General features: G+C 43.7%; 2 protein-coding genes across 4 annotated transcripts in view; one reads left to right on the top strand and one right to left on the bottom strand.

The window, feature by feature from the left end:
* Window positions 1-21,670, bottom strand: part of mmd (disintegrin and metalloproteinase domain-containing protein mind-meld) — a 235,908-nt gene that overhangs the window by 144,973 nt on the left and 69,265 nt on the right. For both annotated transcript variants that reach the window (XM_075679576.1, XM_075679577.1), the window contains exon 13: window positions 1,010-1,176. In XM_075679576.1, coding sequence (XP_075535691.1) covers window positions 1,010-1,176 — 167 coding nt within the window. The remainder of the gene's footprint in view (window positions 1-1,009; window positions 1,177-21,670) is intronic.
* Window positions 1-21,670, top strand: part of LOC142571317 (uncharacterized) — a 52,814-nt gene that overhangs the window by 27,937 nt on the left and 3,207 nt on the right. For both annotated transcript variants that reach the window (XM_075679579.1, XM_075679578.1), the window contains one exon: window positions 15,184-15,342. In XM_075679579.1, coding sequence (XP_075535694.1) covers window positions 15,184-15,210 — 27 coding nt within the window. In that variant the 3' untranslated portion in view covers window positions 15,211-15,342. The remainder of the gene's footprint in view (window positions 1-15,183; window positions 15,343-21,670) is intronic.

The raw sequence follows: 21,670 nt of genomic DNA, 5'->3' as shown, positions 1-21,670 counted from the left end.
TGCCTGGCAGACAAAAAGGCATGAGCACTTGTTTGCTCTGCATGCAACAACAATGAACCCTTTCTTTGCCCTGTCTCCTCCAAACGCATCCTTCAAAGAGGTTAGACCATTCTCTGTAGAGACAAACTGATGTGAGGCGCCCTCATAATGCCATGTGGGTGCCATCAGCACTCGGGGGATCCTTGGATTGGGTGCTTGCAGTCTTTGCTCAGCAGCCACCGCAGTGGATGAAGGGGGAAGTTTACAGATGCTAACGCTGGGTTGTATCTACCTACCGTATAGACTCGTGTAAGGGCCGCACCCCTAACTAGGCGGCCCAAAATTTGGAAAACAACTTCTGCAATGGAGAAACAATCGCAGTTGGTGCCACGATGCCGCATGCACGCATCGGCGAATTTTCTTGCGCTGCGTACTTCCGCATACCGCTACCAGACCTGGGGTGTGCACCAGTCACTGGCTGGGCTTGACCAAAACATTCGGCTCCATGCAAGGGCCACACCTCATCAAAATTGTAATAAAAAAGTGCGGCCCTTGCACGAGTCTACACATTAGTCATTGTTTTCTGTGTTATTCATTAGAGCTCTGTAGCTGCTCGATGTTTTCAATAAAAAGACATTATATTTATGTTCGAATATCAAATGCACTCACTCTTAATTCCTGTACAATCACATTGCTATATGGCATTATGGCATTGTGTCTTTGCTATGGACTGCTTCTCATTATTCTGTATATTGGATACAACTACAGTGTTGAAGAACAGGATCTTTTCCGCACATTTTCCGCACACAGCACATTTCAGTGCAAACAAAATTAATGAACCAGATGTTCACTAAAAAATTCTAAGAGAAAGCTCAGGGCAAGAAGCTAATTCACTGACAGAAATCAAATTTCCACGCGGAAATAAGCACCACATAATTTTTGCCTAATTTTTGAAGAATAGAAACCGAAAATACTGAACCCTACCTATACACTAGGTCAAGAAGCAGCGTAGACAATAACCCACACATACGTGAGCAGGTGAGTAGCGTCAACAGCCTGCTTATAAAGGTTCTTGGCTGAGTAGTCAACGAAGTTGAGCAGGGCCTGGCGGATGTCGCTCGTGTGCTCCACCTGGTCCCCCGTTGCCCACGTTTCCAGGTACACAATGGAAACCCGCGTGTTCACCGTCCGGAAGTACTGCACAGTTGTAGCCCAGCAACACCTGCTCACACTGCTAATTGACTAGTTCAAAGAAGGGCACATTCTTCTTATTATTATCATTACTATTGCAACCATATTGCCACCAGGTGGGGCACAATGCTGCTTGCTCTAGAGAGAACAAGGGCACATTGAATCAGGATAGTGAGCAAAGAAAAGGAGAGAGAATACAAGAAAAGAAAAATAAAGGAAAAAGGCACATGCTGGAGAAGACATGAGAACATACACATTTGTTACATACAAAGGTGTGGCACTCAACATTTGAAAAATGGTCCAGAAATTCACAGCAAGTTAAACATCAGTGGTCAGAATGTTTAGACTGCAATCAGGAGTCTAAATTTGTCCCCTTCAGAAATGATAAAGGGGCTCAGCAACCTTGATCACATCCAGATGCACAGCCATAGTGGAAGAGAATGTTTAGGCAGCAGTCTCTCAAGTGCAGCCCATTATATCGTAATTAAGTGAGGGTAGTACAAGGTTAAGAAACACTGCAAGATGCCACTAGGATGCAACCAATTCTACTTATTGGTGTAGGTACTCGGGCAGCATAACCAGGATTCGTACAGAATATCCAATTCAAAATTCAAGGACAATTCAAGGATTTCCAGGTTGCTGAACAGCAAAATTCAAGGATGTTGAAACAGACTTTAGTCATAACATAAGCTAAAAAAATATTTAAATCTCCTACTTTCTAGCTGCAATCCTTATACCTAAGCAGCCACTAAATTGCATACACTCTACAAGTTCTTCGGCTGGCTTTTCAAAGTCGATTTTTCCATTGTAATGTTCTGAATCACCTTGTGGCATATGACACACTTTGGTCAATGAGGCTTAGTAGTGTCTGGCTTCACCCAAAGATACTCTTCCTGCTAGCCAAATGGCTGAAACTTACTTTATTCTAGGCATTTCAAGAGCTCACTCCTCAAAAGAAGAGCCATAATGTCTGCAACGTAAACCAACTAGCAAAACGTCAAAAATTGTGGTACAGTTTGGTCACTTGATCTGGCTTCGTCTAGCACCATGATGGCAAAGGCAACATAAAGAAGCCTGTTGTCAGCAGCTATGGATATGCCAGACTGCAGTCACTTAGCGGAACTCTTAGACGAGAATTACACAGGATCATTTCCCAAAAGAGTGACCACAGCCGAGTGCCGATGTGGAGTTTCCCAGTGAAAACATTTCATCCACAAGACATCTGAATTATGTCCCAATTCCCAGGCACTATTTCCGATATACATAGGACATCTGCCAGACGTCCAGTTTCAGATATCCCACCACAGATGTCCCAAGGATATCACACATGGACCTGTTTCAGGTATCCTACCATGGATATCCCAAAGTTATCCCCCATGGACCTTTCTTCACATTAACATGAATATTTATCCTCCAATTGTGGCTTTGTCTTGAGTTTCCACTAACAGAATTATGTTTTCTCGCATGTACAAATTACAATCTGAAACTATCATGTCTGCAGCTCACATGCACTTGGTACTTTATGAATTCTCTGATGCAATTTACTTTGAAAACTGCAATTACCCCAATAAGCCACTTGCGCTTGTCCGAACTATGCTGCATTTGCCAACATGTGCGTATGTGCATAACTTGTGCAAGCAATGTCTCTGTTCTTGATGCGTGGGCTCTCTTCCGTTGCACCTGTCACACAGAATGTGCTGCGACCATAACTGACATTATGGCAAAGACTGTGCAAAAGGCCCTGGCATATGTACACAGCACGTTCACATAATGCAAAACGTTCAGCAAAATGTACACAGCACGTTCCCATAATGTCCCCCATGGACATGCAAGGGATGTCTGTAGGACACAGCAAGTGCGTTTGTGAGGGACGTCCGAAGGACGTATCCGACACAGCTCCAGGATATCCACAGGATATCATTGTTTTCACTAGGTTGTTACACTGAATGCTCAGAAGTTGCCTCCCAGCCCAGTTTTCAAGGAAATCAAGGAACACATTTATTTTTAAAGAGTTCTAAGAGCCCTTGAATATCTTTTTCCAATTTCAAGGGTTTTTCAAGGATTTCAAGGAGGTGTACGAACCATGAGCAGCATAATAAACCCAACAATAAGCTAATGCAGCACCGCCCTACATAGGCAACAAGATAAGCAACAACACCTTGTGGCCGAAACCAATTTACACTCTGTATAATAGCATAATTTCAGAGGTGATTATATATACAGTCGACTCTTGTTACAATGGATTCTGATAATCTGACAAAAAACGTCCATTTTATTCAAAGTCTGTAATATCCAAGACATCTCACTTCCGAAATTTTCGTCGCAATGTCTAACAACTTTATGCAAAGAGTGAGTGACGAAGGTCCAAAGTAAAAAAAAAACGAAGAAAGTTGCAGTTTCACCCGAAAGGCGAAGCATCGATTTCGATAGCAAATTAAGCAAATTAAGCGCAGCAGCAGCACCGAGCGAATTGACTTTCATGCTGTCTTTCGCTTCAACGCGAACGTCGAAAGCACAGCATATACGAAGCTACCGGCACTGGGTACACTTTGTCCACATTGAAGATTGCTTTGAAGATGAGGCCAGCGCAGGCACGCACTTTGCCCACATCGCAGATCGCTTTCAAGATACAGCGCCCACGCGTTCTTTGTCCACATCACAGATCGCCTTGAAGATCTTCCTCCTCTCTGGCTTGTGCAATCTGGCGCGTTGCTGCTTGAAAGTATTGCTGTCACATGCTGTGGAACGATTTTGAGATGCTTTAGATCGTACTTTGAGAACTTTACGCAATGTGCTTTCATATAAGGTCATCATGGAAGCCTTTGGGTGCATCGGTAACTACAGTACACAGAAATGGGGGCGCAAACATGCAACACGCATTATCAGCAGCGGTGTATGTGTTGCGGACTATTTTGTGTATGTCGGTTTTAATTAAACAAAGAGAACCGGCATCTCTGTATTACCAGCATGAAACGGTAAATCTGCTCACTATCTGATCGCTTGGAGTAAGGACTAAAACATAGGAGCGCATGCTTGTGTATGGCCAACGTAAGGCAACCACGAAACATCTAAGCGGCAGGCGCTGTCAAATATTTGTGATACACCGGCACCATTCTCATGCATTTCAAGTCTAGTAGGCTTGAAATCACTATATGTCTATGTTAACCTCCTGCATGAGGCCGGTGGCGCTGCTCAACACAGCGATCACTGCGATTGGGGAACCAGCATGATACATACATAAGCTATGTGCTTCAGCATTGCCTTTCTGCCGTATAAAGCCCTAATATCTCAGAGGGATCGCATAAAACGAATGTGATAGCTATATTTGAGGACAAAGTTTCCATAATACGTGTCCGTGTGTCGTAGAGAATGGAACGAACACAAGAACAACAAAAAAAAAAGAATTCGGTTATCATCTTCTTTCTCGAAAAAGAAAGAGGAAACAGGCCTAACGCCGCAGTACGACCTTGCGTTGTCACACTGCACAATGTTTATAGATCTATAAACGCTGATTCCGCATGCTTCGACCATGCGCTATATAGAACAAAGGTATCTGTAATCCAGCACCTACCACTGCTTAGGTTGCTTGCACAGTTCGTAACCGGTTGCTTTGCTGGGCAAGTATAGTTCACACTGTAAGGTATGCTGTTATTACTAACCAAAACAATTTCATTCATTGGTGGAAACTTCCTATACCGAACCAAGTAGTCACACAATGTAATCTGCAGCTAACAGTTTGAATGCTTGTCAAAGTATAACAGCACAGCTTCTATCGTGGCAGAACGGTACCCACACTGTTACGATCATAGCATATGTTTCATTGCTCCTAACCCGCAGCTTAGAATAATACTGCAATAAGGTCACATTAGTGAATGGAACCTTTAGAAATACACAATTGATCTCCAAGCATGATTGTAGGCTCAAACATGTGCGCACACATTGCGCTGCGTGCTCCGTCCGCCTCAACGCCAGCAGAAAGTCCGGCCATACCGACTTAAACCACCTCAGTACGTCTCACAGAACCGTTCACCACGTAGAAGACACCACGTCATACTAAATAGACTGCACGAGTGTGAAAACAAACACCAGCAACTACCGCCAAGCGTATACCTGCCATGCAAAACGGAGCGCTCATCCAAGCCAGCATGCCGACAGCCTATAGATGGTGCCACTGCGTAGCAATATGGCAATATGCCACTGCGTAGCCCATGAAAAAACTGTGTGTGTGTGCGTGTGTGTGTGTGTGTATACATATATATATATATATATATATAGTAAGCATAAATACCCATGTTAGCCGACAGATTGACAGCCATCACCGTAGCACAATTGGTAGTGCGATGCACACATAATGCAAAGGTTGTGAGTTCGGCTCCCACCGGTGACAAGTTATCTTTTCGTCCACTTTTATCCCCCCCCCTTTTGTTTATTTTTTACATTTCAATTCCAACTACAGCTAATTTCCCTGATGCTTTCCTTGGTTTCCCACACACACACACACACACACACACACACACACACACACACACACACACACACACACACACACACACACACACACACACACACACACACACACACACACACACACACACACACACACACACACACACACACACACACACACACACACACACACACACACACACACACACACACACACACACACACACACACACACACACACACACACACACACACACACACACACACACACACACACACACACACACACACACACACACACACACACACACACACACACACACACACACACACACACACACACACACACACACACACACACACACACACACACACACACACACACACACACACACACACACACACACACACACACACACACACACACACACACACACACACACACACACACACACACACACACACACACACACACACACACACACACACACACACACACACACACACACACACACACACACACACACACACACACACACACACACACACACACACACACACACACACTTAAAGAAAGCAGCGTTGAAAGAGTAAGGGCACTGAGACTGAAAGTTCATGTCTGTTCCGGCAAGACGAATGTACATATAGCAAGTCCCTACATTACTCCCAGAAAAAGGCTCATGACCCATTTGAGGGCCGTGACCTGCAGTTTGAGAAACACTGGTTTAGATTGATAGGAAACTTAAAGAAAAACTGGGGTTTGTGAATGTTTGAAACGTTCAATACGAATTGAATAGTCCCCTGCTATTCAATTCTTATTTCATTGGAGAATTCACTGTACAAAGTTGTCAAATATTCATTTCCTTCAAATACATAAGGGATATAAGCACTTGCTGCAGTCTCAAGGAAGTCAAAAAGATGGCTGCGATTACTCTTCTGAATGATCCTGCAGCAGGATAGCTGCCATTGTTGTGCAGGAGCACCAACTTCTGGGTGAACACACGAGACTACTGCTCAGTGATTTACAGTCATTTAATAAGAATGGCTCACTTTCAGGCAGCCTATATTCCAATTTATCATTAGGCCAGTCTCATCATGTTTGCATATGTGTATTGCTGTAGTATCACACTGCTCTTCTTCAGTAAACGCAACATTGTAGTACATGCATGTGGTAACATGCTGTTCCTCTGTTACATTACTGTCATTCCCATGGTGTCCCAGATAGTTGTAACCAGATGCTTATCATTTAAAATCTCCTTCGTTGCTGGCACTTCTAGTTGTAAACTAAATATTGTTACGAAAGATGTTCATTTAAAGAGTGAAACAATGTCCAGGGTGAAGCCACAGGAAAGCACCAGCTGGCATTGAGTACAGCCGAGCCAACGCGCCCACACTCTACTTCTTTCTCTGCCTCAGTCGTGCAGTGCTGCAGCATTTTCCCCGGGGGCAGATGAAGCTCGCTGAGCCAACTGAAGGGACCTGTGATGGTACTGCTTGAGTCTAGCCATGTGAACAACTTGCGTCGCAAGTGAATGCCGGTTAGTTGCCGTCACTTTGGTGACGACGTAGTTCACATCACTCAAGCGAGTGAGTATAACGAATGGTCCAGTGTAAGTGGCGAGAAACTTGCGGTACAATCACTTTTTTCGAACAGGTGTCCACAACCAAACATAGTCACCGGGAGTAAAGCTGACAGGGAATGCCACTCATCGCAGAGAGTCTTGCTGCGGCCTTGTGAGGACAACGTCCTAAGACGCACCAGTCGACATGCTTCTTTAACATGACGCAGAGTTTCGGCGACTGAAAGATCTTCTTGACGTGATAAAGGTAGAGTAATGTCCAAAAAACTCTGGGGAGTGCGTGTGTATAGCACAAAAAACAGTGCATATCTAGTAAGTTCATGCTTCGCAGTATCGTACGCTAACATTACAAAAGGTAAGACGGCGTCCCAATTTTTGTGGTTAGTGGCGACATACATTGATAGCATGTTGGTAAGGGTCCAATTCATCAGCTCCATGAGGCCATTCGTTTGTGGGTGGTAAGGAGTGGAATGATGATTTGCAGAACCACAAAACCGTAAATGTTCTTCAAAGACGTCAGCGGTGAATTGCCATCCACGGTCACTGATGACAACCCGTGGTGCACTGCGACGTAGCATGATGTGATGCAGCAAAAAGGAAGAGACATCTGCTGCATTGGCAGATGGAAGTGTCGCCGTTTCTGTGTAGTGAGAAAGTTAATCAACATATTGCTACGGCATGAGCCGGGCGAGGAGAAGAGGAAGAAGAGGTTAGCTGGTGCAGCCTCGGGACGCCATCTTGACTTCACCATCAATCTCGTCCCTTAAATAAAGCCAGTTTAACGTCAACCGTAACAATATATTATAATCCAGTGGTAGCCAGCTGACGTCCTTGGAAGTGGGCCAAGCAAGTCAATTCCAACTTTTTCGAAGGACAAGGGTGGCCTAACTGGCTGCAAATAGCCTGCTGGCGCCGTCGTTATTTGCTTGTGGAGCTGGCAGACAGTAGAGCTGGTGACAACCTGTTCCGTTGTTTTCCAGAGCTTGGGCCAGAAAATTCTCTGGTGAAGTGAGTGCACATGTAGTGTGCGTGCAAAGCCAAGATGCCCAGATGTGATATCATCATGCATGGAATGGAGGAACACACAGCGCAGGTTTTCGGGCACAACTATAAGCAATGGAGGACCATCAGCCAAGTAATTTTTTTACCCAGAAAAGCATTACGAAAAGTGAACGGTATTGTTCCTGCTGACTTATGTGCAGCTGTACGTAGGAATTTCAAGGTAGGGTCGCAATGTTGCTTGCTCTTGAAGATACTCAGGTCTGGAAACTAGATAGTCATTGAAGCTATCCTTGTCAGCCTTAATGTGCGGCAAAGGGAGACAGAATAGGCAATCAGCATCTGTGTGACAGCGTCCCCTCTTGTAGTTGGCGGGAAAGCTGTACTCTTGAAGGCACAATGCCCAGCGGGCCAGCCAGCCAGACAGGTCGTGCAGCCCAACAAGCCAACAGAGCAAATGACAGTCAGTCATTATCGTGAATGCGCGATCGTGCAGATATGGACGGAACTTCTGAATGGTGAAGACGACTGCCAGACACTCGAGTTCAGTAACGGTGTAGTTACTCTCCATTTTTGCAAGTGTCTGACTAACATAGGCAATGAAATGCTGGTGACCACTGCAGATCTGAACAAGCACAGTGCCAACACCCATACCGCTGGCGTCAATATGCAGCTCAATTGATGCCCCCGGATCAAAATGCTGCAGAACCGGTTCATAAGTCAACAAAAATTTAGCTGTTGAAACGCAGACTTGCAGTCGGCAGTCCACAAGTATGGGGTGTTTTTGTGAAGGAGAGATGTGAGGGGAGAGTCAAGCTGTGCAAAATTCTTGATAAAGTGCCGGAAATATGAGCAAAGGCCCAAAAAACTTCACAGGTCTTTCACCGTCTGTGGCTGTTGGAAGTCGCAAACTGTTGCTATCTTTTCAGGGTCTGGTCGTATGCCATCTTTGTCGACAAGAAACCCTAGTACGAGGCCTTGATGCTCACTGAAACGACATTTTTCTTTAGCTTAAAATAAGGCCAGCTTACTGGGTACAGTCAAGAACAGCTGACAGGTGCTGATTGTGCTCATGAAATGTCTGCCCGTATATAATAACGTCGTCTAAATAGCACATGCAAATTTCCTACTTGAGTACGCGGAGCACGGTATCCATAATTCGCTCAAACGTCGCTGGAGTGTTGCATAAGCCAAAGGGCCTAACGTTGAACTGAAAGAGAGTGTCAGGTGTTACAAAGGCTGTCTTCTTTTTGTCTGAGGGGTGCATTGGAATTTGCCAATACCCTGAGTAAATCAACCGGATAGAAATACGATGCAGAGGTAGTCAACAGCGACATCTATTCGTGGTAGGGGGGTACACGTCTTTCTTTGTGACGGTGTTTAGGTGGTGATAGTCCACACAGAATCTCCATGAGTTGTCTTTTTTCTTGACTAGGATCACAGGAGCAGCCCAGGGGCTACATGATTTCTGGTTCACTCCTTTCCGTAACATTTCTTTGACCTCTTCGGCACTCTGAAGGTGAAATGCGATAAGGCTTCTGATGAAGTGGTGTTGCTTGCCCTGTATGGATGTGCTATTACATACGAGATGCCAGTGGTGTACGGGACACTCGTTGGTATTGAGCAAAATCAAACACTGTGGCGTAGTGATCAAGCACTCGTTGAAGAAGGCACTGTTCACTAGAAGACAGCGACTTGTTAATCGTACACTTAAAGTCAGCAGAATTATTATGGCTGCAATCGGGGTTGGATTTGTTTGTGGCAGTTGACATTTTGACCTTTCCGACGATGACAATGGCTTGTTCGTCAAAACTTGCCAGGTTTAGTCCTAGCGGCAAAGTTATGGATTGGGTTGAAACATTCACTGTTCACAAACGAGCACAACCATAAGTGGTGACAACGAGGGAGCGATGGGCTATCACATTTTTCTTGAGCGCGTTGTTATAATCAGGCTCGGCTAAACCCCAGCAGGAACCCATACGATGGCGAGAAGTGTTGACAGGTACAAACATTGCAGTCTGAGGGAGCAAACACACATTTTACGACACGGAGAGAACGTCCGCAGCATCACTGGTGTTATCTGTCATTGAAATTTGCGCGTCGTGGCGAAGATAAATCGCGCCAGTGCCACAATCCAAAGTTGCCCCAACTCACTTAAGAAATCAATTCGTAAAATAATGTCATGCGCTGCGCGTGCAAGCACAGTAAATTCACTTTGTAATGTCTGGTCCCCTATCATAACTGAAACAGAAGAAACAGAACAAACCCCACATGGGCGTAACATTTCCCCACCAACTCCGCGAAAGGTAGCGTTCTGATCCCAAGACGATCTTTGAAAAAGAGGCTCATAAGAGAAACAGCAGCCCCAGTATCGATTAGAGCAAAAGTACTCATGTTGTCAACTGAAACAGACAATTTGTTTTTAGACGTTATTGCACAAGGGGGTCTGGATCAAGATGAATACATTGCAACCTCACCCCCATCGGTCGCAGCTGCTAGTTTCACAGCAACGGCTGGTGACAATGAGCGATGACGAGGTGACGGAGAGCACTGTTGTCATGTCGGTGCTAGTGCGAGACTGCGCTTGGAAACAGGGGAGTCCATGCAGTTCATGCGTCCCTGCTGCAGCCATTGGAAGGAAATAAGATATAGCCAGGGGTCGTCAGCGGGCACAAAGGGCGTACAGGCATTAAACCGTGGAGCACACTGCTGGCAGTGGTGGCAATACCTAGCAATGTGTCCAGGCATACCACAGCTGTAGCAAATGCAGGAGTCGCAGCTTGTCACGGATGACACCGGTGACATAGTTGTCACGTGTCGAAACGAAGTCACAGGCTGGTTGTAGGAGGGAGGAGCCTGCGGAACAAATCATTGTGGTGCCTCTTGCTGATATCCCAGACTTGTAGGTTGCGGTCGAAAGTTGCTTTCTGGACGATCAGCATAAGGCCTGCAGGGCTCTCGGTAACTCTGAGATGCCCAGGAGGCCGGTGACACATGAGACCAATCGTCAAATGCACACTGATGGCCCACATGAGCGTCATTAACAAATTTAAGGCGTTCCGAATTCTTCTTTAACGACTTGCCGTATCACCAAGATGATGTTGCCATGGGCTGGGATGGACACACTTGCAATAGTGGTGACATTGTCCAAGCGTCCGAACTCTGGTTCAATCCTTCTCATTTTCAGCACTTCAAATGCATGGCAGTGTTTCTTCAAATCAGATGGAGTACTAAGATCTTCCTTCCTTATAACAAAATTATAAACATCTTCAGCAGTTCCTTTAAGCAGATGTACCACTTTCTCTTCGTCTGTCGTGGTGGCGCTGACGATTACGCATAGTTTCAGAACAGCCTCTACGAACGTTGTGCAAGTTTCGCCAGGTAACTGAGCTTGTCTGGAAAGCATCTGCTCAGCCTTCTTTTTCTTAGAGATCTGGTCTCTGAAGCACTTTGTGGATTCTTCTACAAAATTATCCCAGCTTGTCAGCACATTCTTGTGGTTTTCAAACCAGGGGAGTGCAGTTCCAGCGAGAGAAAAAACCATGTTATCAAGCTGCTTCATAGAGGTCCAGTGGTTGTGGCGACTCTCTCTTTTGTATTGTTTCAGTCAGTTGTCGACCTCTTCAGTCGACTTCCCCAAATTGGTGGATGGCTCTCGTAGCGGTGTTTAGTAGCCAGCTTGCCCTGCGTGATTGCTGTCTGGCTGTCTTCAGACTGCTGTCTGGTCGCCATTACCTTCACCAGAATCAACCATGTCCACTGCTTGTGGTTGTAACTGGCCAAGCGTCTACCTCGTTGGACAGTCGGTAGAGCTGGGTCGTCCAGGATCGTCCAGGATTTACCCCGCACCTCCACCAAAGATGTTACGAATGATGTTTATTTAAAGAGTGAAGCGAGGTCCAGGGTGAAGCCACTGGGAAGGACCAGCTGGCATTGAGTACAGCCAAGCCAACGCGCCCACACTCTACTTCTTCTTTCTCTAACTCAGTTGCGTAGCGCTGCGACAATATTACATGCATGTGTGAATGTATGTGAGCCTGATCCTTTTTTTTTCCTCAAGCAGGTCCTGCTCAAACTTCATATCTAATATTGCTTTAGAAATTAGAAAATATTCTATATTCGATCCAATATGTGGTGGTCATTTTTCTAGAATCATCGATTTGGAAATTTTGCTATTGGAACACTGCCATAAAGAGCCTAGTAAATTTTACGCACTATCACATGGGACTCAATGAGCTTTTTTCTTTTTCTGACAGTGACGATACTTATAAGAATGCAGCTAAAGCTCTCACAGCTCTTAAAAAAAGTCTTCATAGTCAAGGGGGTGTCATCACTAAGGTAGACAGAAGTCTGCCTGTGTCCAGGTAGTAAACTGACAGAACGCAAATGCCAATAAATTTTCCAGTAGTAAAACTCGGTTCCTTAATGTTTTGGCCAAACATGACCTCTTTTTTGAGATAAAGGTGGTGGCTCAGAGATGGCAGTTTTCTCCTAACTGCCTCACCTGTCTGCAGCCACAAGACCCGTTGTTATCACTGTTTGCTGCACCGAGATAGAGGTGATCATAGAACATGCTAGGAAAAACTCCAAACAAACATTTAATGCTTCTAGGAATTGGTTGACTACAAATGCCAGATTTCACGTGTTGCCTCCTAAGTAGGTTGAAATAAACTTCAACTGTGCTGGTGCTTCAGGTGTGATGCAGTGGTTGTGGACTTTGCTGCATTCAGCTCTTTTGGAAGTAGAACCACAAACACCAACAACTCTATAACCACGCACAATACAAACAAGAAAAACACAGAAGCACACATTATAAAGTCTTGTCATTTTAGCGATTTTGTCACCAGATTTAGTCATTTTCTTGCCTGTTTCGTGACAAATGTTAATAGTTAACAACCAGTGACTTATTTTTAGCGATGTGACAGAACAATTGGCAACATTTTAGCGACTTCAAAGTTAGGAAAGTTGCCTCCATAATAGCCTTCTAAAACACACATTATCCCAGATAACACACAACATCCCTCAGATGTCCGAAAAGCATCCTGAAATCCCAAATCCTATAAAAGGTGTCCCACGGGCATCCATTGGATGCAGAATTCAGCGAAAGCCCAACAATGAACAACTGTGGACGTTATCTCGGGATGTGTTTGCAGCGTTGGCTGGCAGCACGTTTGAAATGCATACAAGACGGCCCAATATGCTGTGCATTTCTTTGTTTTTATTTTCACGAATAAACCAAAAATGCTGATAGGCCATATGTTGTTACTGTATGCAATTTATGCACACCTTGAAGGCCAATTATTCATGTACAAATTATAAATATTGCATTTAATATCTCCTTGTCAGTATAATGTAACACACAAATTTCGCCAGACTGTACCGTCTATTTCCCCGTTCTTGCCTTACTAGCACTTCCAGTGTGGGTGCAATGGTAGTCATAGTACGATGCTTATATTTTCTTGGAAATTAAAGAATAAACATGTTACCACCACATGCCACCACCAAAGTATACTAAACTACTACTGCTGCCAAAGTATACTAAAGCGACATACGCGATCATGTTAGGCACTCTGTGGTAATTCAATAAATACTAATGCTTAGAATAGCTGCTGTCTAAAAGTGGCCATTTATGACATAGTTGTGGCTCTCAAAATCATTTCGCTGCAGGCAACAAGTACAAGCATGGCCTTTAATATCTGTGTTTGTTACAAGAGAGGGCGTCAACGGCATGTTCCGGGTGCTCCAGGCTTCCAAAATCGCTTTTGGCTATCACTGGCCAAGCACTCTATACAGATGGCTAATCAGCGAAGCTCAAACGTGCGGCCCCGATGTTTATCACTGGGTTAATCCCGACGGTTCATTAAACGACCACTTGGTATGCTGCCAGGTCCTCAGTACGCAGTTGCTGCTTGTGCGTGGCTGCACGAGCATCGTCTTGTGCCCAGACTGCAGCATCGGCACAGCGTAGGTGAGCTTGTTCCCAGTTGGGCCCACAGCGTTGCTGATAGAACGCTGTCTGCTTCGCAGGAGCACCTACCACGCGTGGCCCACCCACTTCGGAGCCGCAGAGAAACCGCTGCGCAGGTGCTCGGCTGCGACGGAGATCGCTGCCAGTACGGCCAATCGCGTGCATCTCTCTCTCTCTTTAGTGCATGCGCATGGGGTTGCGCCGGAGCAGATTTCGGTGTACAGGTGACAGACGGACGGATGAATCGGCTAGCCATATACAGCGTCACTGTAGAAAGCATGGCCTTTGAGAATTGTTTTAGTTATTAGAGGAAACCATCACTGAGTGGTGGATACACATTTGATGCACAAAATATCACTGTTGTAATGATGTCATTTCAGCTCCATTTTTGGCCACCACCGTGTTTCTAGAGCATGCCACGAGTCGAAAGACAGAAGGGACACATAGCCTTGGAGATTGGTTTTTGTAACATAATGAGTAGTTGCTGTCCATAAAATATGGCACCATCACTAACAAAAGCATTTGTAATAAAAACTAGTTCCAAAGTTTACTACTAACAGAAATGTTCCTATTTTTACATCTAATTTTTGCTAAATATGATGTCGTCGGCATAATTTTTGCAGTCGAAGCCAATTCAAGCAGAGTTAGACTGAGCGGTTTTGGTTGCAAGAAGTATTACTCAAAATTTCAGATTCTGCAAAGGTGACTATAAATATTATTTTGTTATGTTTCTAGCCATTTTTCTCCTCTTTTTGCAAGCATGCAGTTTCTCATGAGTCAATGAGTAAAGTTTTTACGTCATTAGTCACACAGAGTACTTATTTCACTAAAGAGCCACATCATTTCATACATTTGAAGGAAAGCTTGCTGATATCACTGTGTGAGAAAATTGCCAGTGCTTGTATTCTGTGTGATCTTTTTGCTTTATACAGGGAGTGAGGCATCAAAATGAGCAGTCAGTCTTATATGTTTCTTTGTTCGTTTTCCTAAGTGCGCACCACTTCTTTTTCCTTCTTCTAGACGGGATCGCATGGTGCTTCAAGGTAGGGACACATCAAAGGAAAAAAACATCATGCTTCTTCATGCAGCATTCTTGAGCCAGCGGAGTTCTGTTAGTTCGGGGGTGAAAGGAAAAAAAAGAAAAATCTGTGGGCACCAACTTCTGCAAGCTGATGTTGAGTAAGTGTCATTTACACATGAATGCAACCTGCTACTCTTAGTAACTGATGGTACTTTCGAATGCAGAACCTTGGGTTGTGAGCTGTGCAGTAGTGTGAAGCCTTCACAATCTTTTCCAGCAGTTGGTTTGTTATTTACCAGGTGTCTTTATTGTCTTGCATGTTGTGTAAATTGGTATTACTTGTGACCCTGAGTCATATCTGTGATATTACAGTCAGAAGCAGGACGCAACAATTACTACGCAACCATAGCAGAGTAAACATAAAGTTGACAACACTAAAGTTTGAGAGAAAGTTATCAGAAACACTAGAAACTGAGATGCCTCCTAGAGTTTTTTTTTTTTTCTGCAGATGGAAATCTTTTTTTTTTATCTCAAGTAAGCGTATCTTAACAATCATTGTTATTATTTGGCTGGCAGATATATATATATATATATATATATATATATATATATATATATATATATATATATATATATATATATATATATATCAAAGGGCCGAAAAGGCCTACTGGAAATGTGTCATGGTGTGACATTCGAATTTTTCACCAGTCAATCACGTTGTCGAAGTATTGTCTGATAGGTAGTGCATAATATTATATAGTTCAAAGTAGCAGTAGATAAGGACAATTAGAATGAAATTCTGTAGCTTTACATGCCAAAAAACAATCTAATTATGAGGCATGCTGTAGTGGAGAACTGCAGAAAAATTTTAACTACCTGGTGATCTTTAATGTGAACAAGAGCATTTTGCATTCTGCTGCCATTGATATGTGGCCGCTGTGTAAGGTAATATTTATTTATTTTATTTACCAATACTGCTAATCTCACACGAGATTATAGCAGGGAGGACACATATATGTACATACAATACATGTATGATCCACACATGGTCTTGCATTGTGTTTCACATGTACATACAATACATGTGAAACACAATGCAAGACTACAATGTTACAATAACGATGCATCAAGTCAACGGTGACAAATATAAAGACTGTAAGTATATTGAATACAATTAAAAAATGTAAAAGATAAGGTGCAAAATTATTGATGAAATGTTATGCACATATTTATTTCTCCGACCAACATTAGAAAATTTTCTAGTCAGAGTGCTCACGACTGAATGGTCCAGATGGCTCCACTCTTCGATTGCACAATTAAAATAGGAGTATTTAAAACAGTTTGAGTTGTGCCTGTGTTCAACAAGGGTATGAGGATGTTTATGACTTGTAGGTCTTGTGCATGATAAAGAGATAAAGAGATAACTTTAGATGTGTCAATGTTTATATCACCATGGGTTGATACAGAAATTTCTGTCAGGCTAGTTTAGCTCAATTTTGTAAGGCTAGCATACCAGCTTGCTTTAGTACACTAGTCGGTGAGTCAGTTGACTTGCATTTATTAAAGATAAAATTTCATGCCCTTCCCTGCACTCTCTCCACTTTATCAATAAATCTGTTTGTGAAAGGAAACTAAACAATGTTAGCATACTCAAGGATTGGTTGAATAATCATGCGATAAGCCAACAGCTTTGTGGCAGGTGGTGCCTGGTGAAGGCGTCTTCTCTGGAAGAAAAGTCGCTTTAGTGCAGTCGATGTAATGCTTTTAACATGCACATTTCCTTGGAGATGATGGGATAACGTTATACCCAAGTATTTACGCTCTAAAACTCTAGTCAGACGCTTCGAAGAAGAAAAGTCCACTTGTTGAAATGTTGGCTCCTGATTTCACCTTGTTCTCGTTTTGCTCATCGTCTTGAATTTCCATCTCCCGCCTTCCCCGTGTTTTCCCTAGTCAGAGGCATGTCACTAATAGTGTAGGTAAAGTCAGATATTTGTTTCTTTCTAGTTATTGTTAATATTGCCAATTTCTGTGCATTTATAGTCATCTGCTACTCCTGACACCATATGAACACGGACTCTAGAGCATTATTTAGGATTTCATGGTCATCATTAGAAGTAATTTCACGATACAAGATGCAATCATCTGCAAAAAGATGGATATTTGCATGACACTTAGCAGGCAAGTCATTTGTATGAACAAGAAATAAAACAGGTCTCAGTACGCTATCCTGGGGTGTACCGGAAGCTAAACTAGAAACTTCGTTATTAATTTGAACGAACTGTCATTCATTAGCAAGGTAATTCTCAATCCATTCAACAATAGGACCATGTGGAATGAATTTCTTTTATTAGTTTTTTGTGCGGTACATGGTTGAAGGCCTTTGAAAAGTCAAGTAAAATTAGGTCTATCTGTTGTCCATTGTCTATACATTGAGATATGTCATGTGTTAGTTCTATAACTAGTGTGACTGTCAAAAGTCTCCTGCAGAAACGATGCTGGCAGGGTGATAGTATAGATTCTTCGTCTAGGTATGTGGTTATGTATTTTAGGACTATATCTTCAAGCTTGCATACAGTGGAAGTTAGTGAAATAAGTCTGAAATTAGACACCTCAGACGCTTTTTTATATTTAGTGTACTCGTTAAAGATTTGTTAAAAATTAAGCACAGATATTTAGTGGTCCATTCAGCATATCTCTTTAAATTAAAATTATGTTACGGGGTTTTTGTGTCCCAAAACTACGATCTGATTATGAGGCACGCTGTAGTGGGGGAATCCGGAAATCTGGACCACCTGGGATTCTTTAATTTGCACCTAAATCTAAGCACACGGTGGTTTTTGCATTTTGCCCTCACTGAAATGTGGCCATCGAGGTCGGGATTCAATCCTGTAGCCTCGTGGTTAGCAGCCCAACACCATAGCCACTAAGCAACTGCGGCGGGTCAGTATATCCCTTAAGAAGTGCATTGGGTATACGAGGTGTGACACAAAAGAAACGAGACTGGTCCAATAACTTATTGTACTTACTGAATCAGTTCTCTGTGACATTACCACCTTCAAAGTCTTCCCCTTCAGCATTCACACACTTCTGCATTCAGTGCTGCCATTGCTGGTAACAGTTCTGGAACGAGGTTCTTGGAAGGCCCTTCAGGGGATTCTCCGTTTTTGCCTGAACCTCTTCAACCGAGATAAAATGGGTTACCTTTAAGTAAGATTTAACTTTAGGAAGTAAAACAAAGTCGCATGGAGCCAAATCAGGTAAATAAGGAGGATGCCCCATCACAGTAATATTTTTGCTGGTCAGAAACTGCTTGACAGATAGGGCCGTGTGAGTGGGTGCATTGTCCTGGTGCAACAGCCATCCATCACTCAACAACTGTGACCTTTTTTTTTTCCTAATTTTTTCACGAAGTCATTTTAGTACTTCAATGTAGTAGTGTTGATTAACAGTCTAACCACTGGAAACCCACTCAATCATTACAATTCCATTAATGTCGAAGAAGACGATTAACATTGCCTTGAATTTTGATTTTGACATGCGTGCTTTTTTGGGTCTTGGGGATCCTGGAGACTTCCACTGCATTGATTGGTGCTTACTTTCTGGGTCATAGGTAAAAATACATGTCTCATCACATGTTACAACAGATTCGAACAAATTTGGCTCGTTTGCAATGCGTTCTAACATGTCCACACACACGTCGTTACGGCACTGTTTTTGGTCAACGGACAGAACTTTTGGAACAACCTTCGCGAAAATCTTTGTCATGTGTAATTCGTCCATTAAAATGCGTCGAACAGCTTCCCTATCCAAGTGAACCAACTCTGCCACTGCACGAACACTTAATCTTCGGTTACCGCTGATCACATCACGAACTTTGTCAACATTTTGATCTGTAATCGCCGACCTTGGGCACCCAGCACGTTCATCATCTTCCACACTGTTCCTTCCCCTTGAAAACCGCTTATGCCATTCAAACACACGTGCACGAGATGAGGTTACATCTTCATAAGCCTCGGTTATTATTTGAAATATTTCCGTGGCTGATTTTTTAAGTTTCACAAGAAACTTGATGTTGATTCGCTGTTCGGTTTTTACATCAGACATTTTTCTGGCAGGATGCAGTTGCACGTGTTCACTCAATGACGCAGCACTCCCAACTGGAGTGATTGGTTCCGTTGAAACTGGAGGTATGAATAGAGGAGGTGTGTGGGATTACGTCAGCAAAACAGTTGTTGCCAACTCCACTCTTTTTTCAAGCTACACACTTAGTCTCGTTTCTTTTGTGTCACACCTCGTATATTGCCTGGCCCAACAGCTTTTTTTGTGTCAATGTTCAGGTTTAGTACTGCTGCTCTTAAGTGATCTCAAGTGGAGTGTTGTGTCTACAGGCACAGGGCTCCATATATGGAAACTCCCATCATCAATATTAAATACTGATTGGAAATAAGTGTTAAAAGAATTTGCAGTGTTTCGGTTCTCAGCACTTGAAGTTGTAGGGCTGTCATGCTTCTTAGGGGTAAGGCAATTACAAAATGTCTTATGTGTGCTCTTCAAAAAATTTGGAAGAATGTTGGTGAAGGTTGGTGAAGTAGTTAGTTTTGGTGTCCTTAACTTTAGACTTTATATTGACAATGGCTTCACTGAGCCTATAGCTAGTTGTGTGCACGGGCTTCACTTTTAGTCTTTTTCATAGCCTATTTACTTTTTGTTGTGCTTGGGTAATTTCACATGTAATCCATGGATCAGCTGAGTGTAACTTTTTCACCTTATTTGGCACGTACTTCCGAGTGCAAAAAAATAAGATGCGTTTGAACTTGTGGTAGGTAAACATGCTGCCCAAGCATTCACATAAATCACGTATGCCTAAGGATGTGTGACATGTCAGTTCGAGTGGTTTATGATAGTGTTATTTTCTAGCTGGATAACTTCAATGTTCAGACAAAATTAATGCCCACAAGGCTCACAACTTTTCCGCTAACTCAAAGCTGCATGCCTAGTAATTTGCAGGATATATTGGCCTTGCTTTGAACTTTTGTCTAGTACCATTATAACTAAGGCTGTTCTTGTTGCTGCAATGAAGTTAGCACAAATTCGTTTGCCATATTTTTTACTTGTAACCACGCTCACAGAATGGCAGGTATCATTTCAAGCAACCGCAACTATCAAAGAAACATAAAAATGTGCAATGTGGTGGTTTCGTCGTGCATCAGAGGCAACAGCTGCATTGGAGAAGAAAGGAACAGCTACGCAGCTATGAGTGTGGTTTCCTACAATCCCGGTTACTTCCTGCTTTTGACGTAATTGAAGGTATTGCATTCTAGGTGGGAGTTTACTTTAGCTGTAGGCTCTTCTGTACTTTTATTCATTCAGTTTCTAATGCTATGACGTGACCGCAACGACACCGCAACACAAATGTAGAGGTACCGCCACGTTGGTCAGCAACAAGCTAGCCCACACAACACACAAAATTAATCACGACCGCAGCAATTACGAATTCATTGTCACGGAAGTCTTCCCGGAACTAGAGCCAAGAATGCCAAGAGCATATTCATCCTAAACGTTTACAGCAGCCCCTAGCACAGAGCACAAAAATTTAGGCAAATACACCAGCTCGCCCGCAACCATGCTGGCGACAACCCCATGATCGTGGCCGGGGACTTCAACGCCCCTAACACGACCTGGGGTCACCAGCAGGGCCAAGGGCAAGGACTTATCAAACAACGCCGATGAACTTGACCTAACACTCACCACGAATGCCGAATACCCCACAAGAACGGGTAACTCGGTCAACCGTGACACAACGCCAGATCTCACTTTCGTCCGCAACGTTCCAAACTATCAGTGGAACAACCTCTTCAAAGATCTGGGCAGCGATCATTACATTGTTGAGACGATTGACACCCCATCCAGAGAACCCAGAAAAATGACGTACGTCGACTGGGACAAGTTCCGCGAGTTCAGACGCGAACGCCGAACAGGCAAAGAATCAATGGAACAATGGACGTCGCAACTAAAGGCCGACATTAAGGCGGCCACGAAGGAAATAGAGACAGATCTCCCCATTCAAAGCATGGACAGGCGACTGGCTCACATGCTTGAAGCCAAACAATCGCTCACCAGGAGATGGAAAGAACAAAGACACAATCGACGGCCGCGGAAAGGAATTTCTTCCCTCAACCGGCTGATTGCAGAATATTGCACGCAACTATCTAACCAGCAATGGAAAGAGGTGCGCGACGCCGCAGATGGCCTCATCAACAGCGGGATGACGTAGCACCTGCTCGAACATCTTTTAGACAGAACCAGAACCAAAGCGGACCAGGGTCGTATGCTGAACAGGATCATGCATGAGGAACTCAAAATTACCACGGAAAATGAGCTCATTGGCCGTCTCGCCAACAAGTACCTCCCGCTGGCCAAAAATGCTAGAGGCACGACCGCCGAAGCATATCGCGGCAAAGCCAACCCAGAACTAGATCG

The sequence above is a fragment of the Dermacentor variabilis genome, chromosome 2 (genome assembly GCF_050947875.1).
Source record: "Dermacentor variabilis isolate Ectoservices chromosome 2, ASM5094787v1, whole genome shotgun sequence".
Taxonomy (NCBI): Eukaryota; Metazoa; Arthropoda; class Arachnida; order Ixodida; family Ixodidae; genus Dermacentor; species Dermacentor variabilis.
Note: the sequence above shows the minus strand (reverse complement) of the source record. Positions and strands in the feature narration are given on the sequence as shown.